This window comes from Cervus canadensis, chromosome 28 (genome assembly GCF_019320065.1).
Source record: "Cervus canadensis isolate Bull #8, Minnesota chromosome 28, ASM1932006v1, whole genome shotgun sequence".
Taxonomy (NCBI): Eukaryota; Metazoa; Chordata; class Mammalia; order Artiodactyla; family Cervidae; genus Cervus; species Cervus canadensis.
In genome coordinates, this window is record NC_057413.1 from 17,303,317 (window position 1) to 17,318,603 (window position 15,287).

A 15,287-nucleotide genomic window follows, 5' to 3' on the forward strand; every position below is an offset into this window, starting at 1 on the left:
TCCATCTTTTCGTGGTCTATTCTGCTATATTAAATCACAAAATACCAAAGAGTCAAAGTGATCTTGGGAAAGAACAACAATGTTCGAGACTAGGGTTGCTGATTTCAAATTGTATTAGAAAGCTATAGTAATCAAAACAGAATGATTTGCTTCTGGTACGAAAGCAGGCACATAGATCAACAGAGCAGAACAGAGAAGCAAGAAAGAAACACACACCCATATATTGTTGGTTAGCTTATGAAGAAGGAGCCAAGACTATCAAGTGGGAAAAGGAGAAGCTTTTCAAATATTGCACTGGGAAAACTGGATAATGCTATGAAAAAAATGAAACTGTGCCCCTGTCTTTTACCATACACAAAAATCAACTAAACAGGGATTAAAAAGATGAACATAAAACTTGAAGCGATTAAACCCCTAGAAGAAAACATTGAGGCAATCTTACTGCCTTCTGTCTTTTAAATGAGCTTTTGGGTTTCACACCAAAAGCCAAGGCAACAAGGCAACCACTGCAAAAACAAACAAGTGACACCACATCAAACTGCAAACAAAGGAACGTCAACAAAATCAAATGGCAATTTACAGATTGACAGAAGGTATTTCCAAATCATATATTTCAGTTCAGTTCAGTTCAGTTGCTCAGTCGTGTCCGACTCTTTGCGACCCCATGAATCGCAGCATGCCAGGCCTACCTGTCCATCACCAGCTCTCGGAGTTTACTCAAAATCATGTCCATCGAGTCGGTGATGCCATCCAGCCATCTCATCCTTTGTCTCCCCTTCTCCTCCTGCCCCCATATATTTGATAAGAGCTTAATATCCAAAAATACATGAGACATACAACTCAAGGGCAAAAAACACCAAATAATCCAAAATTTTAATGGAGCTTAAGAAAATTAAGAGTTTCAATAAATCTGAAGATTAGACTGTAGATGAGAGACACAGCAAGGTTTTCCCTCTAGAACAACAAAAGCCTGTGCCTTGTTGTTATTACTTTATTCATCTCCACTCATTTGTTTGACAATTACAGTTCAAAGTGTACATTCTTCAGTCAATAGAAATCACCCCACACTGAGCTATAATATGTACTAAGAACAGCCACACTGGGAAAAAAACAAACTAATATTTGCATACCTACTGAGACATATAAAAAGCAAGGTAATCTCCAGAGTCGACCACTCCATTGTTTTCTATATTTCATTTCAAAATTGAGCCACTAAGTAAGGAAAATGAGTTAAGAGACCTCAATGATATAGAGAGAAAATCAGTTTCAAATGGGAGCATTAATGGATTATAATTTGGAGGTACTTTATTACTAGTGTTGTAACTGTAGTCCTATTGATTCTCTAATGCATCAGGGTAATACTTCATTATAAATGTTAATACCAACATAGGGACACATACCACTAAAGTGACAGTGAATAGAGAAAGACATAGAATATAGTAGGCAAGAAGTGAAAGTATGGGAAGTCAGCAATGGTAGAAATGTAAAGGGCACTATTGCCTTGAGAGGAAGGAAGGTTCTCAAAGTTTCTTGAAACACCAAGAACGAGCCAGATGTGAGGAATTAGCTTAATTTGAAACCCAGAAACTCTGCCAGAAGAAATTTAAGTTCATAAAAATATTGTGATTCTAAAAACCACAATTTAGACAGAGAATAGGGTAGGGTAGGGTATATAGACATTCAAAACTCTCCATTGCTTAGTGCATCAGGCACTCAAGGAACACCCTCACTGATGTCTTTCTCTATTGCTCAACCTACAGGTACCACCATGCAGAAAGAGATAGCTCTACTCCACAGGCAGTTGAACCCTACTTTTATGGCCTCGTGGCTTTCCTTAAGAAGCATTCGATGCAGCAGATTTCCTCCATCCCATCCCATCTGGCTGACTCCCCACGGTCAACAGGAGTCCTCACCCTGGGATCATTCCACAGTCCCATGGCTCCAGCTCCCAGCTTCCGTGGACACCAGTGGACTTACAACCCTGTCCGAGGTATGAAAGGCAGCAGCATGGCTTGTCTATGTGGTTCTCACTCCGTTCAGACGGTCACAGGTTTGTTAGTTCACTCCGCAACAGCTTCAAATGACTCCCCCATTCCAGCGGATGGCCATGGAAGCGGGGATCTCACCCCTGCGCATCAGCTCTCTCACCCCCAGGCGAAGGCTTGTCCCACTTGCTCTCCTGCTTCTTTCCCCTTCCTCCTTGTCCATTTTTTCCTTTGTCCTACTGAGTTCTGTATGGATCCGGATATTCCTCCTCATTGTCCAGTTGGTTGATACCATCCAGCCATGACATCCTCTGTCGTCCTCTTCTCCTCCATAATAAGGAATAAGGAAAACAATCCCACTTACTATTGCATCACAAAAAGATAAAATACTTAGAAATAAACTTAAGCAAGGTGTTGAAAGATGTTATACAAAACCTCTAAGACATTGATAAGAGAAATTTAAAAAGCATTAAAAATATGTAAAGTTAGCTGGTCGTTTCAATGTGTTTCTTGAGGTAGGATTTGTATTACTTTAAACTTCCCTCTTAGAACTGCTTATGTTGAATCGTATAGGTTTTAGATCATCATGTTTTCATTGTTCTTTCTTTCTAAGACTGTTTCAATTTCCTTTATTTCTTCAGTAACATGTTCATTATTTAGAAATGTTTTGTTTAATCTCCATGTGTTTTTGGTCTTTAAATTTTTTTTTTTTATTCCTGTAGTCATTATCTAGTCTCACAGTGTTCTGCTCAGAGAAAATGCTTGATAAAATTTCAATTTCCTTAAATTTACTGAGGTTTGATTTGTGACCCAAGATGAGAAAAATGTTCCACGTTCACCTGAGAAGAAAGTGTATTCTGCATTTGGATGGAATGTGCTGAAGATATCTATTAGGTCTGTTTGCTCTAATAGATCCCTTTAGGCATATGTTTCCTTATTTATTTTCTGTTTTGATGATCTACCGATTGGTAGAGGTGGGGTGTTAACATGCCCTACTATTATTGTGTTATTGTCAATTTCCCATTTTATGTCAGTTAGCGTTCACCTTGTATATGGAAGTGCTCCTATGTTGGGTACATAAATATTTAAAATTGTTTTGTCTTTTTCTTGGACTGATCCCTTGATCATTTTGCAGTGTCCTTCTTTATCCCTTGTAATAGATTTTATTTTAAGGTCTATATTTTCTGATATGAAAATTGCCAATCTGGTTTTCTTTGGATTTCCATTTGCATGGAATATCTTTTTCCATCCTCTCACTTTCATTCTGTATGAGTCTCTAGGACTGAAGTGGGCCTCTGGCAGACAGCATATATACAGGTCTTGTTTTTGTATCCATTCAGCCACTTTGTGTCTTTTGGTAAGAATGGGAGAAGATAATAGCAAATAAAACAACTGATAAAGGACTGCATTCTGGAATACAAGTAGCTCAAACAAGTCAGTCATCAAAAGCAAAGGCAAGAGCTGCAAAAATAAATAGTGAGACCACATCAAACTCAAAATCTTCTGCATAGTAAAAGAAGTCATCAATAAAATATAGTGGCAACCTATGGAAAAAAAAATAATTGCAAATCACATATTTCATAAGGGCTTCATATCCAGGTATATATAAGAGACTCATGCAACTCAATAGTAGAAGAAATCAAACAACCCAAATTATTAAATGGGTAAGGAAGAATAAGTTTTTTGAAAAATCTGAAGATTAGACTGTAGATGACAGACACTGTTAGTTATTCCTTCCAAAATAGAAGCCTGTGTCTTCCTGACATTGCTTTCTTTATTTCCAGTCTCCTGTTTGGTGATTGCACTTCACAGTATGCATCCTTTACTCAATAGCAATCACCCTACAATGAGTTATATGTGCTAAGAATAGCCCCACTAACTATAAAAAACTAATAATTACATACTTAACCTTGAGGCAACAAAATCCAAGGTGATTTTCAGAATTTTCCACTCCATTGTTTTCTACATTCTTTTTCAAAATTGAAACAACTAGTAAGGGCAAATGAGTAGGGGACCTCAATAATACATGGATTGTGTCATTTAAAACTGGGAACATTCCTGGATTATAATTGGGGGGAATGTATTATTACTAATACTATTGTAATTTTATTCCCTTTAATTCTCTAGTATACTACGTTGACATTTATTTGAAATAATAATACAGTCACTATGGAGAACAGGGTGGAGATTCCTTAAAACACTGGAACTAGAACTGCCATATGACTGAGCAATCCCACTGCTGAGCAAACACACTGAGGAAACCATAATAGAAAGACACGTCTACCCCAATGTTCATCACAGCACTGTTTATAATAGCCAGCACATGGAAGCAACATAGATGCCCATCAGCAGATGAAAGTATGAGAAAGCTGAGGTACATATACACAGTGGAATATTACTCAGCCATGAAAAAGAATACATTTGAATCAGTTCTAATGAGGTGGATGAAATGGAACCTATTATACAGAGTGAAGTAAGCCAGAAAGGAAAACACCAATACAGTATACTAACGTATATATATGGACTTTAGAAAGATGTTAAGGATAACCCTGTATGTGAGACAGAAAAAGACATGAAGATGTATGGAACAGTCTTTTGGATTCTGTGGGAGAGGGTGAGGGTGGGCTGACTTGAGAGAATGGCCCTGAACCATGTATATTATCACATGTGATATGAATCACTAGTCCAGGTTCGATGCATGATCCAGGGTGCTCGGGGCTGGTGCACTGGGATGACCCAGAAGGATGAGATGGGGAGGAGGTGGGAGGGGGGTCAGGAAGGGGAACACATCTACACCCATGGCGGATTCCTGTCAATGTATGGAAAACCACTACAATATTGTGAAGTAATTAGCCTCCAATTAAAATTAACAAAATTAAATAAACTAGTAATACCAGCATAGAGACACTTAGTACTCGAGTTACAGTAGATTGAGAAAGACAAAGCTTATGAGGCAGTGAAATCACAGAAAATTAACAATGGTATCAAAAGAAGGGGCAGTATTGCCTAGAAAGAAAGCAAAGTTCTCTAATTTTTTGGAGACAACACAAACAAGCCAGGTGGGAGCCAACCAGCTTAAGCTGTATACCAGAAACTTCACCAGAAGGAAAATGAAGTTCATAAAAGTATGCTGATGCTAAACACCAAAATCCAGACACTAAGCAAATACGGTAGGGTATACGTAGATACTGAAAACTACTCAGAAATGTAGACATGGAAGCAAATACACTAATGAGCATCAGAAAAATCAAAGCACAAAAGGGTCTGAAAAGTCAATCGTAAAGAGACTTGGCAGTCTGATCAAAAGAATAGAGAATCAAATTAAAAAACCAAAATAGAAAGACTTGTGCACATGATAGAACCAGAGAATGCTCAGGAGAGAAAGTTTCGGACCTAGTGGACCAGCGCACAGAAGCCTCCAGCATCAGGAACAGAAACCCTGGGCAGGATTCATGACTGTGCGCTCTGGGAACGGCCTCAGTTTCAAAGTCTGGGCGCTATACTGCCTAAAGTGAACGCAGACCAGGACTACAGCTTGCTGTGACACTGAGTCACAGACAATAGTGTTTGTTAGCTTACTTATCTCATTCAACTATAAAGTTAATGAATCACTAACCAATGATAACTGACACCATCAGTTTCTAGTCAGATTCTCTTTAGGCATACAATGTACATCTGAACCTGTTATATGATCCCCAAAAACATTTTTATACTTAAATTTATTGATGTTTAATTGAAGGGTAATTGCTTTACAATACTGTACTGCTTTCGGCCAAACATCAACATGAATCAGCCACAGTTTTACCTATGTCCCCTCACTCTTGAACCTCCTTCCCGCCTTCCTTCCCATCCAACCCGTCGAAGTTGTTACAGAAAAATATGGAAGGCTTCACAAATTGGCCTGTCATCCTTGGGCAGGGGCCATGCTAATCTTCTCAGTATTATTCTAGTTTTTTAATATAGGTGCTACCAAAGCAAACACACAAATAACTCTTTAACAGAAAAAAAAAATCATATACTTAGTCATATACTAATACATGATCAATTACCTTAGGAATTAGGATATTCTGCTATATTTACTGTCTCTTATAAATTCGAATTTTATAAGCTCCAAAGTTCCATGAAGGAATTAAACATATAATTATGCATAACACATATATACATGCCCAGAAAAATATGCACACAAATATGTCTATATTATATAAGCTCTTATTCTCCTAGCCTGTCATAATAAGCCCTTTAGTTGATAAGAGAGATAGTCCAAAATTTCTCCAACTTATATGTCTCCTTTTTGAGAACCACTTCTTTGATTTTCATCACCTAATTTTAAATAACCATTTTATTCTTAGATACTAGGCCTATTTAAACTAAGAGCAGAGAAAACCTAGTAAATGCTGATATCTTATCCTTAATTAAATTATCACTCTTGTGGTAAATTGGAAAAAGAATCATGTTCATTCAGATCTCGTTCAGGAGGATAAAATCTATTTTATCTGTTCTCTTGTCCAAACTGAATTCTTGCTTACTTCAGTCTTAAATTCTGCTTACGTACAAAGGACAGACAGGAAAAGTAATATTAAAATCATGCTTGCAAGAGTGTATGATTTTATGCTTCTGTTGGCCAAAGGTAGGGCTAGGAATAATTTCTGAAATATTGCAATACATCATGGAAACATGAAGATCTGGTTCTACTATCAAAGAGGAGATTCTTGACGATGATTCAAAAACTCAGCCCCATGGTGGTCAGGATGTGCTCCCGACTAGATAGATGGATTTTCTCCCTAAAACATCAAAGTCAGGAAAGGCCAGACCGTGTCTGCAGAGACAGTGATGGGATCCTGGGGGCTGAGAGGTAATATTCTTGTATTACCATTTGGAGATTTATTTGCTATTTTCTCGAAGAAACAAATGTAACGAGAATATTAAGGATGCATAAAAGTAGAAGAGTTGTCAAGGTGCCTAGAAGCAAGGAGAACCAGGCTCCCACACTGATACTTGTCAAAAGATTTTAACAGTGAGTGTTTTATAGACAGAGCAGAACAAGTGGATAAAACCAATGTTCTAGGGTCACTGCTGCTTTGCAGTCAAAGACAAAATATTTTTCTCTGCAAGCAGAGTCATCTCAGCTCCTGATGTGGTCCTGGTTACACACATGCAGACCGAGAGCCCACAGGCATGTGTGATGTGACATCAGGAAGTGAACAGATGACTGCTTGGTGCCCAGTCACCTCCATCTGCTAATAATGGGACCTGGGGAAAATTACTTGCCCTCTCCAAGGCATTGCATCTTCATTAACATAACTTGATGATCATAGTGAAGATGAAGGCTATCTCACAGGGTCACTGTGAAACACAAAATTTAAGATGTTTTAAAGCTTTTGGGAAAGTATCAAAGACATGCATGCGGTTATGAAGGTGAGTTAGCAGATCCAAGGTACAGTATCCTTTTTGTCATAGTATTCTCTTTGTACTCAATAGTAGGGATCAGTCAGTCACATGTTTACTCTTATCTCAGAGTGCAGCGAACCAGACAGATCAACTGTACACTTCTTGTCATTTCAGTGTCTAAAATTCAAGGATTAGTGATGTAGAGTGAAAAAATTACAAACTCGTAGAGGGCCTCGCTGCTCAGAGTCTGCAGAGTCCCAAAATTAAACTGTTTTGAAAGAATGGCCTAAACACTCTGGCTCAGAATTAAGTTCCAAATGTTTGCAGAGCACAGAAGTACTTCTGGGAGCAATACAAAAATGCAGGGAGTGACCTACTTCTCCGACCATCTATCTGTGCAAATATCGTCATCCATCTATATTTACGCAGAAGGTGCTCCTTCTTCACCATCCCAGCTACTAGAGCACCAACTTCTGCTCAGAGCCACAGGGAAAGAGAAGGCTTCCCTCCACAGGATGGATTTGATAACCTCAGGTGACTAGATCATCAGAATGGCTCATGTTTTTATTTTAGCAGGGTCCTGCCTGCTCCTGCTGCTGGTCATGTCAAATCTGCTCCTGTGCCAAGGCAACATATGCCCTTCCTGCGGTCCTGACACCCCCCTGAGATCCCTTACAGACCTGTTTATGGATGCTGCCTGGCTGTCCCACTACTTCCATAACCTTTCCGCAATAATGTTCAAAGAGTTTGTAAGTACTGTGGTGGTGGTGGTTTAGTTGCTAAATCGTGTCCGTCACTTGTGACCCCATGGACTGTGGCCCGCCAGGCTCTCGAAAGGAAACTTCATATAAGTGACTGGCCTATACTATCCTTTAAACAAGAAGGCTGCAATAACATACTCTCTAGGTCAAGGAAGTCATCAGTTCATAAGATGGTGAAATCAAAAAAAGGATCAGTTTTGTGAAATCTCAAAGATTCCTTAGAAGTGAAATAATTTTTTCAATTTCCTTTCATTCATTTTCTTTTTTTAAAATGTCTAAAATAAATGAATTTGTATTTGTCAGCCAGGAATGCCGTAAGAGAATACAATAGACTCAGTGGAATAAACACCAGAAATTTATTACCTTACAGCTCTGGGGGCTAGAAGTCCCAGATCAGGGCACCAGCAAGGTGAGGTTCTGGTAAGAACTCTTTCTTCCCAGGATGGCTTCTCCATGTGTCCTCACACAGGGTGGGGGTGGGGAAGAGAGACAGAGGAAAGGACACACAGACACAGAGACAGAAGAGAAAATTCTCTGGTGTTTCGCTTCATGAAGACACTAAACCTATTGGATGAGTGTTCCACCCTAAGAGCTCATTTAACATTAATATCTCCTGCATTAGCAGGAATGTTCTTTATCACTACCGTCCCTGGGAAGCACCAAATATTGGCACATATGCACTATATTTGGTTAAATAGTAAAAAAAAAAAAGGAGGGGGGGGATAATAATAAACAGAGAAGGGAAAAGTTTAAACTTAGAAAAGTTAGATGTAAAATCACTTTTATAGAGACAATGTCTAGAAAAAGTAGGAAAAGAATGAATTTCAAATTTTGTGATGCTCCCTTGTTAAAAAAATTACATGTCTATCAAACATATAAATGTTCTTGTAATGGGTTCATCTACTGAATGCCCAACAACCCTAACTAATTGCCTGATCACTTTTAGGATGAAAAATATGCCCAGGGCAAACAGTACCATATCAATGCCACCAACAGCTGCCACACCAATCCCCTCCATGCACCTGAAGAAAGAGAAAACGCCCAACAGTTGAACGTGAGTCTTTCACCTGGGTTTTTCACCAGATCAATGAGACAATACGTAGGTTACCAGGCTTCAGACTATTAGAGGTCATGGTACCTGTACATGCAGAAAAAGGTGGAGGAACCGTAAGCCATTGAAGAGAAATTATATTATGCAGTTGATGAAGCATGAGTGAAATCAAGGGATAACTAAAGATCTGTAGTAGCAAAAACAAGAACAGATCTATAAATTGTACATGCAGACAACTTTAGTTCAACCCATGCACTCGACACAGGATTGCAGCTATTATTCTGTATGAAAACAGGTAATGGCTGAGTAATATTCCATATTAGCCTCCAACTAATAAAAACAAATGAAAAAAAAAAAGAAAACAGGAAATGAATGGGAACTTCCATGTGTAAAATATGATTGCAAAATTCAAGAATATGTAAGAAACACACCCCAGGATTGAGTACTCCCTGTTACTAGTGACACACAGGGAGTCCTATTCTGCACCACTGAGCCAGCGCATCTGCCTTTCTAGGCTCTACTGATTCTGCTTCTTCTTCTCTGATGCCTTCTTCATTCATCATTCTCAATCATTCCTCTGTCACCTTTCATTCTTAATTTGCAAGTCTCCCTCAAATGACCTATAAAACATTGCTTTGCTTTTCATGGCAGCAACAATTGCCTCTGTTCTGAGGACAAAACTGTTTACATATCAAGCCTCAATCATTTATGGCAGCTCTAAATGTTGACCATTATAATCTCTCCTTTCTGATTTCCTGCATTATCCCTCGTCCTCTATTTTTTAAAATATTTTCACATGCATCCCCCCTTAAAATTCTATCCTCTCTGTCTACAACCTTCTTAGTGATATCAGCATTCTTTTGCTCTGTTAAGCTCATTAATAATGAGGATGATCAAGTAAAGGAAAAATGTCAATGAGGAAGAAGACGAGGGATTTTTCAATAGCCTTGAATTTAAAGTTTATTGAGAGTTACTACGTGGCCATACATTTTACTAAGCACTTTATGTGCTTAGTACTATTCCTAGCACATTACTATATTTAATCCTACTCAGTTCTATGTTCTTTACCACTAAAACAGTTCATGGATGTAAAGAAATCAAGCATATTAACTAGAGATATTCAGCCCCCGGTATTTTCATGCTCAATTCTACTAGTAGTAGTGAACTAGGGGGGAAAACCCTCCATTGTGAATCCCACCGATGCTGTTACTAAAGACAACGCTGTGCCATTTTCTGCCCGGACACATGTCAACAAGACAGACTCTTCTGATACCAGCATGGGGGCTGGTGTTGGGATCAACTGAGGAAAGAAAGCCTGTTTAGGAATGTCATGTCTTCTTCATTGTCTCTTTGTTGTAATATCATAAAACAAATTACCAATCGAAAATCAATATGAATGACTCATCTGATTCATTAATATGAAAGAATCACTGGGTGACAATGATGTGGGCACAGGTAGAATGCCTTTTTCTTGGGTCAGGTACGGCAGGCACATACTGACTTGTCATAAAATACTTAGATTTCTCTCACACAAATGTACAAACATAAAAAAACTCACTGAGTGGTGGTAGAATTTCAGAGGAAAAAAGAAAATCCTTCATGTTATAAATTAGAATGCATGAGAAGAATTAGTTTCTAAAATAACCTAGATTTTTAATAATTCATTGAAGTGTGAACTAATAGCTTACATTTATACTTTTGCAACTTTTACTTCTTTCAAAAATCTCTGCATACACATACGTATAACTAAAAGTTTTTTTTAGGTCAGCTGCTCTGAGCAGAGATAACATGTTACCAAAGCCACTGAATTGTGATTATTTTAATGAGACCATTTCTTATGGTTGCTTAGAATGAAGACCTTAGTAAGCTGATACTCTTCTTACTGTACACCTGGAATAAACCTCTGCATCATCTTACCAACGAGCTGCAGAGTTTGAAAGAAGTCTCACAGACGATCCTAACAAGAGCCACAGAGAGTGAGGAAATGTCAGACAGACTTCAGGCATTCATAGAGAGTCAATTCAGACAGGTGAGCATCCTGCAGAGGGCTTTCTTGCTTTGTTCATGAATGAAAGAGGTGACCTCTGTAATGCGTAAGGAGTTTTGAAATATCTCAGTTTGTGAGAAAAAGTTTCATGTCTTCTATATGCTAGACTGCTACTACATAAAGCAGGAGCCTAGTCATTCATAGAGATAGATTCTACTGTAAAGGAATCAGAATTTCACTGCAATTTGTGATATGTGAAGCCTTCCCTGTATTGCACCCAATTCCACCAAAAGCTTGCCTCTTCCTGGGCACAGATGGTTGACATATTTTCAAGATTAGGAGTACTAGAGTACAGAATTTTCAAGCTCAGCATTTTCTTCAAAGTATCCCAGGACATCTGCTATTGAAGTTCCACTTGTCTTCTTTCTCTGTTCTACTCAAATCAAAGAATGAGAGTGCGAAGGAAGAAAAGAGAAAGTTAAAACTAAACTAAAGTTATGATTTTACATTTTAGATTCCTAACAGTTTTCTCGTAGGCTGGCTCCAAAATCCATATCTAGAGTGTTTTATATTTGTATGTGTTCCCCATATCTTCATTTGATAATTGGAAGCAAAAAAGATAAGCAAATACTAATAAAACTCATACGAAGCCATTATCTTTTGGGTATTCAGGTTATTGTTCCAGTCTTGCAGAAGATGCTCGAGACTCGCATTACCTGGTCAGGACTCTCATCCCTGACGTCCAGCGATGAAGATAGGCGTCATTCTGAATTTTATAACCTGTTCAAGTGCCTGCGCAGGGATTCACGTGAAGTTGACATTTACATCAAGATCCTGGCGTGCCGAATGCGCAAAAGGTGCTAAATCCACATCATCCCATCCAGCTCTGAGATGGTCATAATGATCTACCCCATAGCAAGTTTCTGTGAAATTACAGCTTTTTAATGCATGCGCTGAGAAATGGGTCTTCTCTAAAAATAAACACAGACTCTTTAGAGATGTCAAAATCTAAAACGGCAATATGTTAACAATTCTTATATTCATTTAATAGAAAATCAAAAGAAAATCCACCCCTATAATTGAGAGAATGAAGCTCCTGTTATGATTAGTCACAAATAGCAGAAGCTGGCATTACGAAGAAGACCATTAAGAGATTACTTAAGAATCACAGCCAATTATTTTGTGTCAAGTTATGAGAATCAAAGAATTAAACAAATGTTCATGGTTCTGGTCATGCTACCAAGAAGACTGAATTCTCAGGTTACGGAATGGAAACAAACAAATGAAGAACCTTTGAAGTTCACTGACCTTATAGGTTAGTAAATCACATGTCATGGATACAGTGAGGACTTAAACTGAGGTTTAAAAAAATCTCTATTTTGCAGAATCAGGCCTTCAATTTGTGGAGAAAGAGGGTGTGATATAAACGCACAAATTGCTATATTACATGGTAGAATGAAGAAAAATAAGATGTGATGTCAACACAGTGCTACAGTAGATTGAAGTAAAGCTAGGAGCCATCTGAGTGTGCCGTAGGAGTGACGAAAATGATGGAGTTTTGATGGAGTTTTGAAAGGTTGATGGGATATTGTACAAAAATAGGAAAACAGTATATCTGTCAATTCATTTAGGGTCATCTTATGAAGTAAGGATCTCCGACATCCCAGACCAAGGCAACTGAGATAGTAATACATATAGAATTATAAGGTATCAGTGAATAATTAAGTTTGACAAAAACACAAGAAATGTTCATTTGTAACCATACATGCTGTATCTCTCATGATTATGCTCGCATGATATGCTGTATATATTATTGTAGGGTTAGAATGGAGAAATGGTTGTATGGATTTTTACACATTAGGGAGAATCATATATGCCAAAACGGAGAGTTTGTCTTTATTCTACAAAGCAACAGGAAACCAAGAACATTTAGCCAAAGAGAGCAGTATGTCCAGAATTAGAAAAGAGAAACTTTAATGTGGATTGAGAAGTTGTGGCTGTTGGGGCTGATAGAGAGAAAGAAAGAGACCAGAAAGAGCTGGGAATATTATGACAGGAAAAAATCAAAGAGGGCTCTGCCAGGTGATAAGACGCAAACAATGTGAGAGATACAGGAAAAGAAATAGGCTATGATCACATGCAAGGAATGAGGCAGACATGAGTCAGAAAAGGCATCCAACAGTATGGGACTAGTTGAATCAATAAATGACTGAAAAGTCAGAGAGAAGGGAGGAGATAAATTAAGGTTTTATCCAAAGCCTCTGATTTTTATTTTCCTGTGTTTCATCAACTTAGTACCAGAAATCACCAAAACATGGTAAGGTTCTGCAGCAAATGATAGAAATAAGTACTCTACAGAACCTCTGCTAGACCCTGTGGAATACCAGAACCAAATCACGGACTACCCAGCGATAACAAGCAGTAGTCACTAGTCACTTTAACACTTAAATAAGACATAGATTGTAAAGCATAGATGATGAATGGAAATAAATTGGAAACAACACATTTCTTTACAGAGTCAGCCTAAACAAAACCTAAAGCTTAACCAAAATAGAGGTAATGGTCCCCTTATTCATGTGTCCACTTTCTCCAAGAGTTCTCCATTCCTTTTGCCTGAATCCTCCATTGTTTACTAACCCTTCATTGCCTTACTCTCAGCAGATGGTCAGCTAATCACTAATCAAATAAATAATTAAACAGTGTTCACTCCTGAGATATACTTGTATTGATGGACTCTTCAAACTGAAAAGCTTTCTAATGCCCTGAAAGTAAAATACTAATACTGGAAAGAATCCTTCCTAGACTCTTTCCAAAAAGCCTTCAGTTCAATTCAGTTCAGTCGTTCAGTCCTGTCCGACTCTTTGCGACCCCATGAATCGCAGCACGCCAGGCCTCCCTATCCATCACCAACTCCCGGAGTTTACTCAAACTCATTCCCATCAAGTTGGTGATGCCATCCAGCCATCTCATCCTCTGTCATCCCCTTCTCCTCCTGCCCCCAATCCCTCCCAGCATCAGGGTCTTTTCCAATGAGTCAGCTCTTTACATGAAATTGCCAAAGCATTGGAGTTTCAGCTTTAGCTTCAGTCCTTCCAAAAGGCCTAGTGGGCAGCAATTGCAAGTCTAGCTACTTAGACATCTTCTGCTATAATTATAACTTGTTTGGATAGTGAAGACAGGAGACAGATGAAGCACTGAAAGATGTCGAGAAAGAAATGCATGGACAAATGGAAAAAATAGTGTAAGCCTTAAACACAGATCTTTGCCTGCACACCATACTATGTGTGATGGGAACCAGGTTGGCCTAATGAGGGATGGATTTTTCAAGAAAGCTCCATATGAGTTAGCACTGAGAAGTTTGATTCAACTCAAATGTTTTGAGATTTTTGATTCTAAGACTCAAAGCCACTTATCTCACATGAGTGCACTTAGTCAAAAAGGGAATATACTTATTGCCTATTTGAACACTGACAGTTCAGTTCAGTTCAGTCACTCAGTCATGATGTCTGACTCTGTGACCTCATGAATTGTAGCACGCCAGGCCTCCCTGCCCATCACAAACTCCCAGAGTTTACTCAAACTTTGCCCATCGAGTTGCTGATGCCATCCAGCCATCTCATCCTCTGTGGTCCACTTCTTCTCCTGCCCCCAATCCCTCCCAGCCTCAGGGTCTTTTCCAATGAGTCAACTCTTTGCATGAGGTGACCAAAGTACTGGAGTTTCAGCTTCAGCATAAGTCCTTCCAATGAACTCCCAGGACTGATATCCTTTAGGATGAACTGGTTGGATCTCCTTGTAGTCCAAGCGACTCTCAGGAGTCTTCTCCAACACCACAGTTCAAAAGCATCAATTTTTCGGCACTCAGCTTTCTTCCAGATCAACTCTCACATCCATACATGACCACTGGAAAAACCATAACTTTGACCAGACAGACCTTTGTTGGCAAAATAATGTCTCTGCTTTTTAATATGCTATCTATGTTGGTCATAACTTTCCCTCCAAGGAGCAAGCATCTTTTAATTTCATGGCTGCAATCACCATCTGCAGTGATTTTGGAGACCAAAAAAAATATAGTCTGACACTGCTTGAACTGTTTCCCCATCTGTTTCCCATAA

At 38.7% G+C, this 15,287-nt stretch overlaps 1 protein-coding gene and 1 non-coding gene across 2 annotated transcripts; one reads left to right on the plus strand and one right to left on the minus strand.

Moving 5' to 3' along the window:
• The first annotated feature begins 1,872 nt into the window (after positions 1-1,872).
• On the plus strand, positions 1,873-12,186 carry LOC122429675 (placental prolactin-related protein 1-like). The gene is made up of 5 exons (XM_043450214.1): positions 1,873-1,990; positions 7,950-8,122; positions 9,081-9,188; positions 11,035-11,214; positions 11,845-12,186. Exons 1-5 carry the CDS (start codon positions 1,936-1,938, stop codon positions 12,034-12,036), a joined length of 708 nt encoding a protein of 235 aa, XP_043306149.1. The 5' UTR covers positions 1,873-1,935; the 3' UTR covers positions 12,037-12,186.
• On the minus strand, positions 5,859-5,967 carry LOC122430175. The gene has a single exon (XR_006266255.1). It is a non-coding gene; the product is annotated as a U6 spliceosomal RNA (small nuclear RNA).
• Positions 12,187-15,287: the final 3,101 nt, after the last annotated feature.

Excerpts from the sequence above, each read along its gene's own strand:
- LOC122429675 (XM_043450214.1), top strand. The coding sequence starts at position 1,936 with ATGGCTCCAGCTCCCAGCTTCCGTGGACACCAGTGGACTTACAACCCT. Across the intron at positions 1,991-7,949 it reads GACTTACAACCCTGTCCGAG|GGTCCTGCCTGCTCCTGCTG; the intron begins GTATGAAAGGCA and ends TTATTTTAGCAG. Across the intron at positions 9,189-11,034 it reads AAAACGCCCAACAGTTGAAC|AATGAAGACCTTAGTAAGCT; the intron begins GTGAGTCTTTCA and ends ATGGTTGCTTAG.